The 17,107-nt window shown below is 40.1% G+C and overlaps 1 protein-coding gene across 2 annotated transcripts in view; it reads right to left on the bottom strand.

Moving 5' to 3' along the window:
* Positions 1-8,275: 8,275 nt before the first annotated feature.
* Positions 8,276-17,107, bottom strand: part of slc8a3 (solute carrier family 8 member 3) — a 119,608-nt gene continuing 110,776 nt past the window's right edge. The window contains exons 4-8 of one of the 2 annotated variants that reach the window (XM_080415088.1): positions 16,499-16,516; positions 13,062-13,186; positions 12,310-12,409; positions 9,510-9,779; positions 8,276-8,697 (exon numbers count right to left, since the gene is read on the bottom strand). In XM_080415088.1, coding sequence (XP_080271214.1) covers positions 8,321-8,697; positions 9,510-9,779; positions 12,310-12,409; positions 13,062-13,186; positions 16,499-16,516 — 890 coding nt within the window. In that variant the 3' untranslated portion in view covers positions 8,276-8,320. The remainder of the gene's footprint in view (positions 8,698-9,509; positions 9,780-12,309; positions 12,410-13,061; positions 13,187-16,498; positions 16,517-17,107) is intronic. The other variant, XM_080415089.1, reaches the window with a different exon arrangement.

The following is a 17,107-nucleotide window of genomic DNA, read 5'->3' as shown; positions in this document are numbered from 1 at the left end:
CCCGCAGAGTCGCTGCTGAACATACCAACATTTTGCCGCATCCTTCTCCTCTCGGTCCTTTTGCTCACTCTTGTCGAGAAGAACATTATAGATCGTTTATTCTGATACAGGAGACTGCCCACTCGCAGCATTGGAACTCCATGTATCGTCTTTATTCTAAGCCAATTGTGCCACCAGCGTTCCGTCAACTCAAATGATTTGAACACGATCGTCAGTCCATGCCCACGTAAGAATGTGACTTCCGGTCGGTGGACTTCAAAATAAAATCTTTTGGGGGCTGAATAGTAGCCTATAACGTAGGCCTGATGATTATATCATAATGAGCACCAGTGGGAACCGACCAATTAGGTTGAACATGGGTGAAGTGGTCCTTTAATAAATATTGTCTTTTTCTCTGACATGCGCCAGTCCGTTTTCAGCACCATGGACAGCGAGAGACAGGGTCAAATGAGCAGAAGAGAGAAATAAGCCAAATAAAATGATCTATTCTACAGTAAACATAAGCCACAACACACCTGGAGCTGGAGGAAAATGAATAGCAGCACAGGTATGACTGCGGTACTCTGCAGTGGTGTAAAGTAACTAAGTACATGTACTCAAGTACTGTTCTTATTTGAGGTATTTTAACTTTTTGAGTATTTACCAATTTTCAATACTCTTACTTCTACCCACATACATCTCAGAGGAAAATGTTGTACTTTTACTCCACTACAATTATATGAAAACTTTAGTTAGTAGTTTATTTGTAGATTTTGATTATTATTATTACATATAACATACTAACCACTTCAGCCCTATATATATTTCGGCCATTGGCAATTTTTTGTACTATATTTTGAGTACTTCTACTTGTAACAGTATATCTACATTGCAGTATTGATACTTTTACTTAAGTAAAACATGTGAGTACTTCTTCCATCACTGGTACTGTGTCACTTGACAAAAATAACAGATACGTACAACCTTCACATTATGCATTGTAGATCTTGTAGATCTGTTCTATTTTGACAAACGAGACACAATGGATTATGTTGAGAGTATCCTGTATGGCGCTTACAAGTGAGTATACATTTATACAAGCAAAGCAAGCACATTTATAAGAAAGTGCTGTCTTTACCTTAAGACGAACTTGAATAAACGTAATGTAGTCTGGCTTTGGCATGATGATTAATCCTACATAGTCATTAATTTGGGATAACTCACGCCCGGGCCAGGCCACCTGATCTTACTGAGGCAACCAAACCCCTGCCACCAGTAGGCTACCATTATTTTAGTGAAGATTGCATCCATACTTAGATGACTGCTTCATTTTCATTTGTAATATTTTATATCCAACTAAACCAGTGGTTCTCAACCAGTGGTCCGGGGACCACCAGTGATCCTTGGGGAGTTCCATGCGGTCCCCAGCTAAATGATGGAAAGTTGGTAACCAAATGGACCCTTATTAGATCTTTAACTCTTGAACTAAACAACTAAACAATTGATTATTAACGCAAATGCACGCACGAACATGTAATGTAATAATCATGCTCTTAATTTGTAGTCCTCCGACCAGAAGTTAAAAACTCACTAAGGTACAATTTGAAGAGCGCGTTAAGATTATTTAAAGTGACTGAACAACACTGTCAATGTGCGAATCATCCTCTCATTAGCAATTAGCTCATGTCTATGCCAATCACAGTTTATCTCCTCCCGATACAAGTGTCAATTTCTGCTCATCCTTTTCATAATCATTATAGTGTGTTGCACTATTTACCATCATCCAATAAAACACATTAGCATGATTTTCATTTGTCTTTATTTTGTTATTGACCCCCAACAAACAAAATAAACAGAATAATAAAATAATCAACTTAAGGTTCATTTCCATGCATAATCCCTGAAATAAAAACAAAATTCATAGCAAGGAGTAAGAAACAATCAACATAACAAACAATAGATAAAAATAATAATCCCACTATTTCAGTGACTTTAATGAGACAGTGTGTGTGTGTGTGTGTGTGTGTGTGTGTGTGTGTGTGTGTGTGTGTGTGTGTGTGTGTGTGTGTGTGTGTGTGTGTGTGTGTGTGTGTGTGTGTGTGTGAGAGAGTGTGCTTGCGTGCCTGTGTGCGTGCGTGCGTGCGTGTGTGTGTGTGTGTGTGTGTGTACACATGCGTTGTGGCTGGAATTCAATCAACCTTCACTGTAACAGACACCCCACAAAACCAGAATATCTAAAACTAATTAACCAACTCTGCAGCTCTTTCCTTAAGAGTTTTGAAAAGAGACTCCAGTGCACAAGTCACCTGACACATGTACACAGCAAAACCTTCCATGCTACTTTAACTCAGAGTTAAACTAACTGAGGATTTGTACAGTGTGATTTGATAGAATTTCAGCCCAGCAATGGATAAGTGAACCAACACCCAGAAAAACATTATGGTAAGACATCATCATGTAGAGTAGGATATACAGCTTTCTGAGAACAGCTCCAACTGGTAAAGGTAGACATACACACTCCACTGTGGCAGATGCAATACGGTGTATCACAGAAATCAAGTATGTTTATGTCAGTGGGCGAATCAGTGTCAGTTGCGGGGTGTTAGGGCACAGTCAGAACGAGGTCAGTGAAAAAAAACAACCAATAGTGTCAACATCAATGTAAGACTTCGCTGTCACTCCAACCCAGGTCAACCATCTCAACATTTGCATCAGGTCAGGATTGTACATGTAGCCTAGATGTTGTTTTTATGTACTTGTAAACTGTTTGTGTATACATGTAGGTGTAGATAAGGGAAATACAGAGATGTTGCTTGTAAAGACCATAACATATACTTATGAGGCTTGTATATGGTGATTGCTGGACCCCATATTTTGGAGGATCTGGCTTAATGCTTCTGCAATTGTGATGAGTATGTGACAAATCGTAACATAGCTGTATTTGGAGACATTGGCACAATGCAGATTATTTAAAAAAAAAGCTTTTTAAAGACGAATTTCCATATTTCATTGGTTACATTCGGCGACACCATTGTGTGACGAAGTATTTAACCTATGAATTAGGCTATAGGCCTACTCTTCATCAGGCACCAAATAAGGACTTTAATTCATTTAGGCCTACTAAATGAAACACTTACAGAGTGAGATAGAGAGAGAGAGACTACATAATAAAGCCTAATTTATTAATTCAATAGTTTATACTTCATCATACAACTGTCACCCGTGTCAATAATCAAAAATCTGTAGCCTATGACAAAGTATGAATTAAGTTTAAAGCTATTGGAAGTGTCGCTTTTTGGATGTTTTAGTTACAGTATAGGTGACTGCTTCTGCCTAAAACATACAGTAGGCTATCATTGCCTCAGTGCACATTAAACAAAAGGTTAGATGTAAGCCTAGCGTAGCTGATGAGAAACAAAGAAATTCACATTTGCTGCACCCTTTAATGCATTTAAACAGCATAAAGACTGAACTCACTCTCTCACACACACACACACACACACACACACACACACACACACACAGACAGACAGACAGACAGACAGACAGACAGACAGACAGACAGACAGACAGACAGACAGACAGACAGACAGACAGACAGACAGACAGACAGACACACAGACAGAGCTAAGTTAATGACAAACAGAACTCAGATGGCTTCCTAAATTATGTTCCTGATACACTGTCAAGTGTAATATGGTGATCATTTCAACATACATGCAGACTTTTGGAAAAGAGAGCTGGTTTCACATATAATACATCAAACCTAGTTGTAGTGTTTTTAATACTATACGATAAGATAACCGATCCTTGGCTTGGCCTTTTAGTTGCCTGAGATATAGCTTCATTTACCATTAATCAGGAACACAAAATGCAGGTAAAAGACAGGGCAAAATGAGTGGATGTTGTGTTAGCAACTCTTGAAATCTTAACCTGATCTAAGCTTAATATATGTTGGTGAAACCAGCCTGTGATTTATTCAATGAGTATGATTTCTTCTCACAAGACCATAAGTCTTTAAACTCTTTAAAATAATGTAGCATTGTCTACACTCTCTGTCTATAATCTTTAAATAAAATATTTGTACTTCTTATTTATTGGATGCCTTTGCTGACCACCCTCAGTATGGATCTTATTAGTGCTTTAGTGTTTGCTCAAGGGCACTTCAGTAGGGCAGACAAGGGACCTGAACATGCTGTGTAGATAATTGTTGTTCTATTCTCTGCAACACTGGCACATTTGTATACATTTTCAACAGAATATGTGACCTCACCTGCTCTACTGAGATCAATTGTACAACATCACATTGCGTATACAGTAGGTCGTTACCAGCCTCTGTTTGAGAAAAAGGGCTTTAATGAGTATATTATATGAAATAATAATCTTTGCAAATCCGAAGCAGGTCTTAATTATAGCATTTAACATGGTTAATTATTTCCTTATAGATGATATTCTTGTGGCATTAAGACAATCCACACAGATTCCTTTTAGAATGAAATAATAAACCGAGAAAGTCTTGCCGACTACTTCCTAAAGCATACATGAGTTATATGAAAAAATGTGTCTTCACTAGCATGTCATGCTACATTTAAAGGCTTCAAGACTTATGTTTCTGATTTAAATTGGGCAGCAATATCGACGAATTATGAAAGCCAAGACTTAGTTTTATTGCAATCTGACGAAATTCCAAAACAGCCAAATATTACGATTTTGACATCAAACTGCATTTCCCTCAAAACGTGTTTAGGCAACATCCAATTATAATTTCATCCGAGCAATCATGTACAGTATGTTGACAGCAATGCATAATGACATTACGTTCTTTTTCAGAGTGTATCTAATCTATCTCCCAGCAAGTGGTTGTGGTACAGAAAAAGAGAAAAAATAAAAAAGGATCAGTTTTCCATCCCTACACGTAGGTAAGAAAAAAATGTCCCGCCCACCCATCAGAATGTGTTCTCTTCTTTGACAACAGAAAAGAAAACATTAGCATTGTCAGCATATGATATGACCCTCAATCTTTCTTTAGATTATCACATCATCAGCAATCCCAAATGATTGTGATTCTTTTTTGTAGACACACACACTTCAAATCTGCCCTGCACCTACAAAAAAGGAAAAAGAAAAAAGATGAAAACAAAAAATGGTGCGTGTGTATATATATATATATATATATATATATATATATATATATATATATATATATATATATATATAATGATACACACACACACATATATATATATATAAAACTAACAACTTTTAAGACATATAGCTTTAAGACAAATGACAAATGAACCAACTCAGAGGCATTCCCATGTGGGGAGAACTGACATACATCAGTGAAATCACCTGCACTCACAAGTACAGAGAAGCCACAGAGGCCTGACTGCAGCATACCAACCTACACAACAACCTCAAATACGACATTTTGCTTTGATAAAAAGCAACACACACACACACACACACACACACACACACACACACACACACACACACACACACACACACACACACACACACACACACACACACACACACACACACACACACACACACACACACACACACACACACACACACACACCCCTGGCATTTCTTTGTCACAATGAATTCCTGCTGCATCCACTTGTGTTAGACTTAGTGAAAAATACCACCTCTATATAATACTCCCATAATATTTATTGTCTCACGGCTTCCAAGGGCTGGTTTGTGGGGCCTCTCTCACACATTAATGTAAATGAAAAACAAAAGATAATAACAAAAGTATATTTGTTCATTTTTACCATCACACTCTTGCTGATGTTGGCTCAGACAAAGCTACCTTGTGAATGAGATGTGAAAGAGTATTGTGTTTTGACATGCCGGTTTGACAAATACGCTTATACCGTGTCTATGTAAACATACACGTGTACGTGTGTGAACGTGTGTGTGTGTGTGTGTGTGTGTGTGTGTGTGTGTGTGTGTGTGTGTGTGTGTGTGTGTGTGTGTGTGTGTGTGTGTGTGTGTGTGTGTGTGTGTGTGTGTGTGTGTGTGTGTGTGTGTGTGTGTGTGTGTGTATGTGTGTGTGTGTGTTGGAGAGAGAGAGAGAAGGAGAACTCAAAGGGAGAGCAGGTGTGGGCTAGGGGAATATTATTATCCATTTTAGCCACTGGATGTATGTATGTACAACATCTCTCACCACAAAGGAAGGAGAATATTCACTAGGTAGGAGGAGTGGCGAGGAATGAAAGAGAGGAGGGGACAACCACAGGGACTAGAGATTGACATCCCCCTTGTGGAGATATAGTGTCACTGCAACATGTCATCACCCTATGTTTGAAAAAGATGTTGCATCCCATCTCTTTGGTAATCTCTTCAGTGATTTTTTAAATTGGCCAAGACTTTACAGAGCAATGTACGCTTGATGCAAATGAAGTAATAAACATTTTCATGGGGTTGGGAGCTCTTAAACGTATATATATATATGTTTCTCTCTCATTAAAAACAAAGCACCAGTCATTTTGTATTTAAACAGCATTCAATATCACGTTACTTTCAAATTCAAACTCTAGATATTTACTGCTTCGGCACCCAGACCAGTGACACTTCAGCCTAGTGAAACACCACACCAGTTACACTTCTGTTCCAATAGATGTTTTGAGCTTACCCTATTTGAAGCAACACCTGCTCATAATGAACACTGACTTGAAAATAAGCTCTTTTATGGAAATGTCAATTTCAGTGATAATTGTAATAATGTGACTGCTGTGCTGCCAATAAACTAAGCATAATATGATTGGTATTTCTTTCTGATATGTTGTAAAAGTAAATTCGGGCAACAGCTTGGTCTGAAACTGGATATGGGGCCATTTTGATAATGGAACCCGTGGATTTAGTTGAACTGAACTGGTAGGCAGCTGGTCAGTGGGTGCCGTCACAACAAGCTCTTTATCTGGCACAGGCACTCTACAGTCCATAGTGATACGTACCTTTTGAATATTGGCCTCTTGCACGTGTACAAGAAGAAGTCTCCATAAATAGATTTATACAGCAAAGTGCATGGAAGGAACAGTACAAAAATACCTCTGAATTTTTATCTCTGCAGCAACACTTTTTTTCTTTTGGACTTCGGATTCTCAAAATGTGAAAACTCGAGTGAGACCAAGATATCTTCGGTAAATAAAATACAATGTCATACTTTTTTTTCCTTTTTTCATTTTTTTCCTAGGCAAGATACAGAACTCTTAGAAATGTGAAGACATCGTTCTGGGATATGATACCCCCACCCCACCCCAACTGCCCCTACCCCCAAGCCACAGCAATCCGCCATTTTTGTTAGAGCAGAAGGTGATCACATTTAAACAAATATTCAAAATATACAGAAAATATGGAAATATATTATATATAGATACGTATATAGTACGGAAGTAATGTCCAGGGCAGTTTGGCAATGTCCATTGTGTCCCCGAGCTCCCTCCTCCATGCCTGTTTGATTGGTTGATTTGTCTGCCAGTATTTAGGTTGTCACTTTCCTCCCCCTTTCAGCTCTCGTTAAATCTGAGAACTCTGTGGCGCTCCTTAGGAAACTATGCAAATAAAAATAAATACTATGAGTCCATCCAGCTTATTACTCGACAGCAAATCTCCATTTTGTTTTATATGTCGTTCCATAACGTAGATCAGAAAATAGTGTCTTTGACTCCTCTTTTTGTTCGTTTTTTTCGTAATTGTTTTATTCTAATTTTTTGCATTTTTATCCCCAAAATACTTCGTTTAAAAAACAAAACAAAAAAACAAAATAACATTCTCATCAGGTGTTGAGAAAAATATAGACCTCTGATAGCTCAACTCCTTCTGGGTATAATAAGACTGCAGTCTCCGTCAGTGGAATGCAGGCCCACCTCTCTGCATCTTCTTATGACTCAGTGGCGCCCCAATCCCAGCTGTAAGCACACTCACTCGCCTGGGCTCAGGATGGCTGCTCCTGCAGCCAGAAGACGTACAGGCTTTCAGCACCTGGTGCAGGCTACACACCTTTGAGCATTCTTACAGGAGGGTTTGAGAGTGAGAGCTTGTGAGAGAGAGAGAGAGAGAGAGAGAGACAGAGACAGAGAGAAAGACAGTGGGAGGCGGGACGGAGGTGAGGGAGGAACCAGCAACGCTGCACTCCCTGGGTTTGCCTCTCCTGTTCATCCATTCCATTACACGACCGGACAAAAAAATCCACAATCGAGAATTCAATCTATTTTTTTCTCACTCCCAAGTTGTACTTTGAAACCTCTGTCTTGTTTTGTTTCCGCATTGGAGTTAAGAGTTATTCTTTCTGTATAAGGGGTGGGGGTGGGGCGGGGTCAGGGTCTTAAAATCCCTCTATATGACAGTAGGCCTCCAAACTGGAGAACAGGATATAGAGCAACCAGAGGCTGAAAAAGAAGGCTGAGGTGGCCAGTCTGTGTCCCCGGGGCCCGCCCAGTTCCCCTCCGATGTGGGCCCGGCGCCTATACAGCAGCACCGACACGGCCAGGAAGGCAAAGATGGTGAAGAGGGTGACGGAGAAGGCCAGCGAGCCGGCCTCCACCACGAACGGCTTCCCTTGCATGTGCCAGTAGATGGCGGCCACGGACCAGGCCACGCCGATGCCCAGGAAGACGTTGACCGCGTTGCTGCCGGTCACGTTCCCAATAGCGGCGTCTGCGTACGTATCGTGCACCGCCGCCGCCTTGCTGGCAAACGTGTCTGTGGAGTAAACCAAGAAAATAAATGAAAATAACCGACTAATTGATCAACGGAAAATTGTACCACTCAAATTACGTTTTAGTAATCGAATAAACGGCTAAATGATTATTAACTTTTACCATTTTATATTTTCTCCCAATTTAATTATTATGCCAAATTGCTAATTCCCAATTCACCCATGTAGTCACTGTCACTGCTGACCCCTACTAGTTGGTCTTGGAGAGGGTGTAGGCAACGATGTGTCTACTCTAATACGTGTGATGTCAGCTATCCTTCCTAGTTCTGTTCCCTGCTGAACAGGCACCCCGAAAAACCTATATAAGTTGCTAGTGCAGCGACAGAGATCACCCTCCCTAGCAGGCTACCCCACCATGAGCGCAGACAACTGTGTTCTTTGGATCGCCTGGCCAAGCTGGAGGCACTGCTACGGATTCGAACCCCAGTATCCACTTTGGTGGGCAGGAACTTCACTCCTGTGCCACCTGGACACCCCCTTTAAAGTCCAGCTGAAATGCTATTTCTCTAGTATCCAACTCCTGTATCGTGATATATTTCCAGGTGACACAGGATAGGAAGGTGGTTTATGTGGTTTATGGCCAAACTATATGAGCAAAAAAGTTCAAGAAAATCCACTGTTAAAAGACTAAAAGTTCAAGAAATGAAAGTAATCGAGTAATCGTGTTAAATAACCTTGATCTCACTATTGACCAAAATAATGGTAATTATGCTTTTTGCCATAATCTAGCAGCCCTACATTCACAGTACACAGTATTCCACCTGGATAAATAGACAGACACACACACTGAACTGACCAGGGACGGAGGTGCCGAGCGCCACAAACACCACAGCAGTGACCGAGTCCTTGAGGCCAATGGTGCAGCCAAAGTGGGACGCCAGGTCTCCGATGACGGCCGTCAGAAGGCCGATGATGACTATGGAGACGAAGAAGCACGCCCAGCCATTCATGTACTCAGTGGGCGGCACACAGGCGAACAGCACCTTCCAGAAGACGGTGAGAAAGTGCATGACATAGTCGAAGCAGGATGGAAGACGCTCCTCACCCGTTTCGTCCTCGTCCTCATCTGGATGGGGAGAGAGAGGGAGAGGGATTGGGGGTGAAAGGGGGGAGAGTTTGGAGAAGGAAGAGGCAATGAAGAAGGGAAGAGAGAATGATACAATAGAAAAAATAAAGTTGGGATTGCGAATGAAAAAGCAGAGATAAAGAGGCAATATGGTAGATGGTGAGGGGATACAGGATGAGAGATGACAGAGAAGGTAGGACAGACAACAACATTCACTTAAAAACTGTGGAACTATTACTAGGAAATCTCTGAATATCTGCAGAGAGCATAGGAAACATACAGTGAATGGACTCATTTGTAACTAAAGTGTGGGGATAAATAACTCTTGCTTTTGGGCAGGCTTTGGGCTTTTCAGCTTATTTTGTTGGCAAAAAGTTTTTGGTTGAGGGTTAATTTTGGTTTGGGGCTTTTGTTGTTATTATTTCATAATAACGTGCCCTAAAGATACAGATGCACTAGCCCCTTCCCCAAAACATTTTATTTTTATTTTATTGTATTTTTTCCTTACTTTGTTGAGCAATAATTTTGACTTCTTGCTTAGTTTAAGCCGTGGGCTTTCAGCTTAGATTTTTGATAAACAACACTTTGCTCCAGTTTAGGTTTTTGGATGCTTGAGCAGAGGTCACATCGTAACATGTGGGTCTAATTCATGCAATTAGGTGGCAGGATCACCTCTAGGTTAGACAGTCACAAACCTGTAAACTATAAGTCATGTTTGATGCTAGCAAAACAGCCAGTGTGACACATTGGTCATTGCAGGGACCAAAAATGGAATGTGTCCTGTCACAGTGTCCTTGAATGAGACACAGAGCCAGCTTTCTGCTTACTCATTATATTGGAAGGTGTCTCACGCAGGGGTTAGAAAACATCAATCTGGTAACATAAAAGTCACCTGTTTGATCTCATCGGTAGCCGACATGAACTGCAATTGTCCTTGAGCGAGACACTGAAAGCCCCCTCAACCTGCTTACTCATTGTACCGCAGGTCACTCTGAATAAGGGCAATAACTTAACACCTCAAATGCAAAGGCAAAATGGTGCACACCAGGGGACACTGTGTTGATTCAAAGTGGCAGGCCATGTGAGGCACATCTATTTTTTAGTGCTACTGGTGGCGATGGAAGAGGAAGGGGAGGAGAGAGGATGAGCACCATGAAAAAATAAAGAGTGTCGCTGGATTAAATATTTCAACGGTGAAGGGATGAAGCGAGGCACCAGAGGAGGATTTGGCTACTCTGTGGCTACTGGGACTGTGGTGGTTTGGTGGATGTCATATGGCATGCATGATGAGACTCTATATCATATACTGTATATATATATATATATATATATCATAGGCATATTGTACATGTATCAATTTTACGTTAGGAAATGACATAGCCTAATGCAAAATAGTAAATATAAAATATAAAATACATTATTATTATTAAATATATGTAAATAATTGGTTACTGATCTCTAACTGAGATATAAAAGATGTGTCTATATTGTAGTAAATGATTAGTAAATAATGTATTAGTTATTGGCCAAGTGTCAACAAATGATTACCAAGTCTTTACTATGTTTATAATTCATGAGTTATAAATTAATCTAAGCCCTTATTTATGAATGTTTAGAAATGTGTAACTTATGATTATTGACTGTTATAATAAAATTGGGCGGAAGGATTAACACAATCATTCTGATTGGTAATGGTGGAAAAATGGCAAGATTTAATTTAGTTTTGAAGGGAATATGTTGGAAATTTCTAGAGCTTCAACAAGAAGACAAAGTATTTTAATACCCTTAATAAAATGTAGCCAAGTGGGTTACTTGTGATTTTTACATTTTGGAATTGTATGTGATTATCTTGGAACTTTTCAGTTACAGTATGTAATGAACAGACTATGGATTGTGTCTTACAAAACTGAATGTATGTAATGAATGTACAGTATGTTATACAATATAAGTGTCTTATAAGCAAGGGCGCAAATCTCATTACAACTTAGGGGGGACCGCAAACAAGGACTTTTCTCAAAAGTGTTTTTGCACGGGACATCATAATATCACCAACGTTGACGTTGCACTAGGATTTTAAGCTATCAGACAGAATGTATGGAATGATTAGCTAGTATTGCCAACATTGCTCAGAAACACCAACATAGGAATAACAGGCATCGCAAACTCTTTGCAACAGGAACATCTCTTCTTACCAATATTCAGTTGGGGGGACAAGGGTAATAATTAGCTCCCCCCAAACATGTTTACATTAAAGGATAAGTCTCACATACTGGAATAATGCAGCTGTCATAGATAATCTTATGGGGCCAAACCAGGTAAATCTTATAAAGTGTGTAAGTACGAAAAATGGGGACAGACTGGGGGAAAAATCCCCAGACAGACTGGGGAAAAAAACGAAGTGAAGAACGAAACAGACCTATCCTTTAACAGCCCCTATTGCCTAAATTATGATAAACTATTGTAGTAAAGGCTCACGTGTCTCTGCAGAGACACCTGGAGTCTGAGCATGGTGGGACATTTTTGACTGTACCTGCACTGACAGTAATTGCCTCCATAAACTGTTCTCTCCAAGAGTTGGTTCCCACGACTAAAGCCAGGTTGGTCTTCTTGATCAACTTGTCCACTGTGCTCTGTACGATAAAAAAAGAGACATAAGCAGAAAAACAATCCATCCATCATTTACAAACTTTTCCATGCCAAGGACCCCCCATGACATTCCCAAAATAGGAACAGCAGGTTGAAAGTGGTTAAATTGGCACAATTGAAAAGTCATCTAAATTAGATTTTTTTTTAATATTATGTTTTATGACACCCCCGCCATCCATTTTCCTCTTCATTCCAACTACCCCCCTGGGGGCCACAGCCCCCACTTTGAAGACCACTGCTATAAGCGTGGGGCTTCATCAGTGCCCATCCTTCACCACTTGATGGCAGTGGCATCAAGTCCTCAGCAAAAGCAACCCATCTCTTCTATTTGATGCATGATTGAAACAAATATGCTGGGTATATTTATGCTACTGAGGAGGATAGAGGATGTCAGTACTGCACAAAGTGAACGTTTTTTAAGTGAAAAGATAAATGAGTGTTTGACAGAGACAGTGTTTGTCTCTTTTGTGTCAAATACATTGATCGAAGTGAACCGTGTTATGACATTGACATAAGAAATTGACATTCACTTACGCAGCATTCACGCAAACAGGAAAACAGCTAAATTTGGGCTTAAATACCCAGCAGCTATCGGTTGTGATTCAAGGGTCGTTTTTCATGGTGAACATCGCCCACCTTGAACTCATAAGACTCCTCAATGATGACTTCAAGCTTGGAGTGTTCCCCCAGCACTGGTTTGCCCATCTCTGCAATCCGTTTGGCTTCCTCTGCATCTGATGTCAGCTTCCTGTCTGGTATGTCTGTGGAGGGAGAAAGGTAGGAGAGGAGAGGAGAGGAGAGGAGAGGAGAGGAGAGGAGAGGAGAGGAGAGGAGAGGAGAGGAGAGGAGAGGAGAGGAGAGGAGAGGAGAGGAGAGGAGAGGAGAGGAGAGGAGAGGAGAGGAGAGAGAATAAGATGACAATTGAAATAAAGCAGAGAATGTGAGAAAATGTTAGTTAATTCAGTTAAAGTGCTTTGCTGTACTTCGCTGTATACAAACAAAACATGAGGAAAGAACATTGATTGATTTGTTTATTGAAAGTTTTGTAATGTATTTATGTTTCCTTCGTATTGGGGGACTTCATGATATATATAGTACATTATTACACTTGTATGCATCAATTATGTCTAATAAAAAGTTCAACTTATAAAAAAGAAAAGTAAAAACAAATAAAGATGTAAAAGAAAGAAATAGAGGATGCATTTTAATAATGCAGAATCCATACTTCATACTTTTTGCCCAAACTATTCTCTGTGGCTAATGTCCTCTTGTGTACATCATTTACGTTATATAAGCTCAAATGAGCTTTCACGCTTGGTCGGGCATTCGACAAGACCAAACACAGGGCGGCCAAACATTGGAGGAATACTTTATTCATCCTGCAGCAACACTGGAACAATGTCCCTAATAAGCAGCAACATTTCACTGAGCTGAATTGATCTACTGCCAGACTACCAAAGACCTAATTATGAAGTCAATTCAATACAAATTTATATCTCTGTCTCTCTCTCTCTCTGTCTCTCTATTTTAATAGTATTTTTAATCACTTTTACTATTTTACAGTTTGTATGTGTATTTTGTTTAGTTTTTTCTAGTATTTTTGTTTGTTTTAATTTAAACAATCAAACCATCACATTGTATTGTTTGATATAAAGCTCTGTAACATTGTTTTTAAAATATGCTGTAGAAATGTATTTTATTATTATCAACACAACATGTCCCATATCCTGTGTGGCTGTGGTACAAACCGACGCCATTGTTGGAGCAGTACAAACTGGTCCATAACATTGGTTCAGTAATGACTAAAGACTCATGTATACTTGACAACGATATACAGTGCATTTATTTTTGGCAAGCCACAACGTTGAAGGAGAAAGTATAAAGTAGGCTTAACTTTATGAGAGAGAGAGAGAGAGAGAGACAGAGAGAGAGCGAGAGAGAGAGAGAGAGAGAGAGAGAGAGAGAGAGAGAGAGAGAGAGAGAGAGAGAGAGAGAGAGAGAGAGAGAGAGAGAGCTAACTCTTTCTCTGCACTCTCATCCTGCTGTCTGTAACACTCCCACAGAGACACCTGGTGCAGAAACCCTGTCATCTTTTATTTGAGGCCCTGAGTCCCAACCCGCTGCTCTTAGCTGAAAACACGGTTACTATTAAATATTAACGCTGCCATTAAAGATCACAGCCAAGCTCCCCTTGATAGGGAAGAGTGGTCAGGTGTGTTAGCACAGCAGGCACTTGTGCACTCATACTTCAGCACACATGACATGCTCACACACACACACACACACACACACACACACACACACACACACACACACACACACACACACACACACACACACACACACACACACACACACACACACACACACACACACACGTAATGTCAACTTGCATGCACGTTATACTGTATACACATGCTTACATGCATACCACACAAAACAAAACACACACACACACACACACACACACACACAACACACAAACACGCACGCACATGGGCGTGCATACAGTACACACACACACACACACACACGCACACTCACACACACACACACACACACACACACACACACACACACACACACACACACACACACACACACACACACACACACACACACACACACACACACACACACACACACACACACACATGCTTTTAAGCTAAATCAATTACACACTCAAGACAGTATGTGCCCTGAAGACCTGACAGGGTTTCTTTTTGCTCATGTTTAAAATGTGATTATCACAACATTCCTCTTGCACTGTGCCACTCCATAACATGAAAATATTTCCTCAATGAGAACAAGAAGAAAAAATAGAAAACCCACAGAATTAATCACATAGGTAATTAAATTTCTAATTTCTGAGCTGAGCTGAGATTTTTTCTTTTTTTCTGGTTATCAAATGTTTTGGCCTTCCGCTTGACAGGGGGAAATAAGTCATGAGTTTGTGATTAATTAATCCTGTGATTAGGGGAATTAATCCATCATTCAGTTGCGGGCGATGTCAGAAAAAAAAGGGCACCTGTTATGTTGGAGGTGAAACTGCTTAGCTGAAGCAGTTAGAGACTGGCATCAGTTGCCTGTCATTAGCCAATTTCAACCTGGCATCCCTTCCTATTTAGGGCTTGTAATTGTAGGTAAATATTCAAAAAGCTTGTAGATCTGCTATTTTAGCTACTTTTGAAAATAGGGCTTAAAGGACGACTTCACCCATTTCAACCTATCTTCATATACTGTAATTGGTCCTCACTAATGCTCATTATAATATGGTACCATTTTTGTCTACCCCGTCTGTGTCTCAGATAGTTCAGAAACCCACCTACCAGTGACATCATCAATTGGGAATACAAGCTAATAGAAACTGCAGGCTTTCTATTCCTGGAAAGTTAGCATGCTATAATGGAAGCCATTAATACAAATCTAAACAAAATTTGAAATGTTGTTTGAAAAAAGAACCTGCCTAATGATGATGTCACTGGTAGGCGGGTTTCTGAAGTGTCCACAGCCCTCCTATGAGTAGATTTTTTTAAAATACCATTTTATCATGAGCATTAGTGAGGAACAAATATATGAAGATAGGTTGAAAATGGGTGAAGTCATCCTTTAAGTTGTTAAGCCCTACCACACCAAGGGGCCTGGATGGATATTCTCCAGAATTATTGACCATCAAGGTGTCAATTATATGCACATTTTTCAGTTGGCTCAAAAGGAGCAGTAATGGCTAATTTAGGCTCTGTCGTATTACGGTGTCCTGCTCTGAAAATAACACATCTACAAGCTTACAACAAATCGCGATGCGAGGTTTGAATCAGGCTTAACCACATGAATCCTAGCGTCCATATTCTGGTTGTAAAAATAGCCAATCTACAAGCTCACAACGTGTAATGGTAAGAATAGTGAAAATAGCAAGATCTGATTTAGGGCATTAGTGGTTAATTCATTCGGTTTGGGTCCCAGGAAGACACAAAATTTCTCTTTTGGGTTCCCAGACAAAAACTACAACACACTCAGTGAAGCATCATCATCATCATCAGCAGGGATGCCGAGAGAAGGAAAGAACAACTTACCTTCAGCTAGCAACAGAGCTGTGGAGGAAGAAGAGGGAAGAAGATGGGGGTAGATGGGGCATGGGGAAAATAGAAAAGAAGTGATGAGTTGCAAAAATGGAAGAAGCACAGATAAGGAGCAGAGCATGTTAATAAGAGGAAAAACAAGAAGAGAAATGTAATGGAGTCAGAAAATGACCATGTATTGGCAGTAAGGTGTAATGTATATGGGTCTGATTACAGCCCTGGATGAGTATAGCAGAAAGATTGCGGTGTTCTGTAATATCTTCCTGAGTTCGTATGAGGGTACAGGGTTTATTAATGGAAGGCATTTCCCGATAGCAATCACGGAAAGTTCTGTGAGAATATTTGATGCCATGAGGACCTAATATGAGGGTACGCTGAAATATTCATTCACACAGTTGATTACTCCCATCTTCTGTCAGCTGGCTGAGTTTGAAGGTAATGGCAATACAATAAACCCTTATTTAACCAGATGCACTAAGGACACAGCAGCACTTTAGAACTGTGCACTGCAAAGCATCATCATGAGCATACTGCATTATAAGGGTATATGAAGAGTTGAATACATGTCGCTAATGCAGTGACAGAGATCACCCTCCCCTGCTG

This window comes from Gymnoscopelus braueri (genome assembly GCF_963280865.1).
Source record: "Gymnoscopelus braueri genome assembly, chromosome: 19".
Classification (NCBI taxonomy): domain Eukaryota; kingdom Metazoa; phylum Chordata; class Actinopteri; order Myctophiformes; family Myctophidae; genus Gymnoscopelus; species Gymnoscopelus braueri.
Note: the sequence above shows the minus strand (reverse complement) of the source record. Positions and strands in the feature narration are given on the sequence as shown.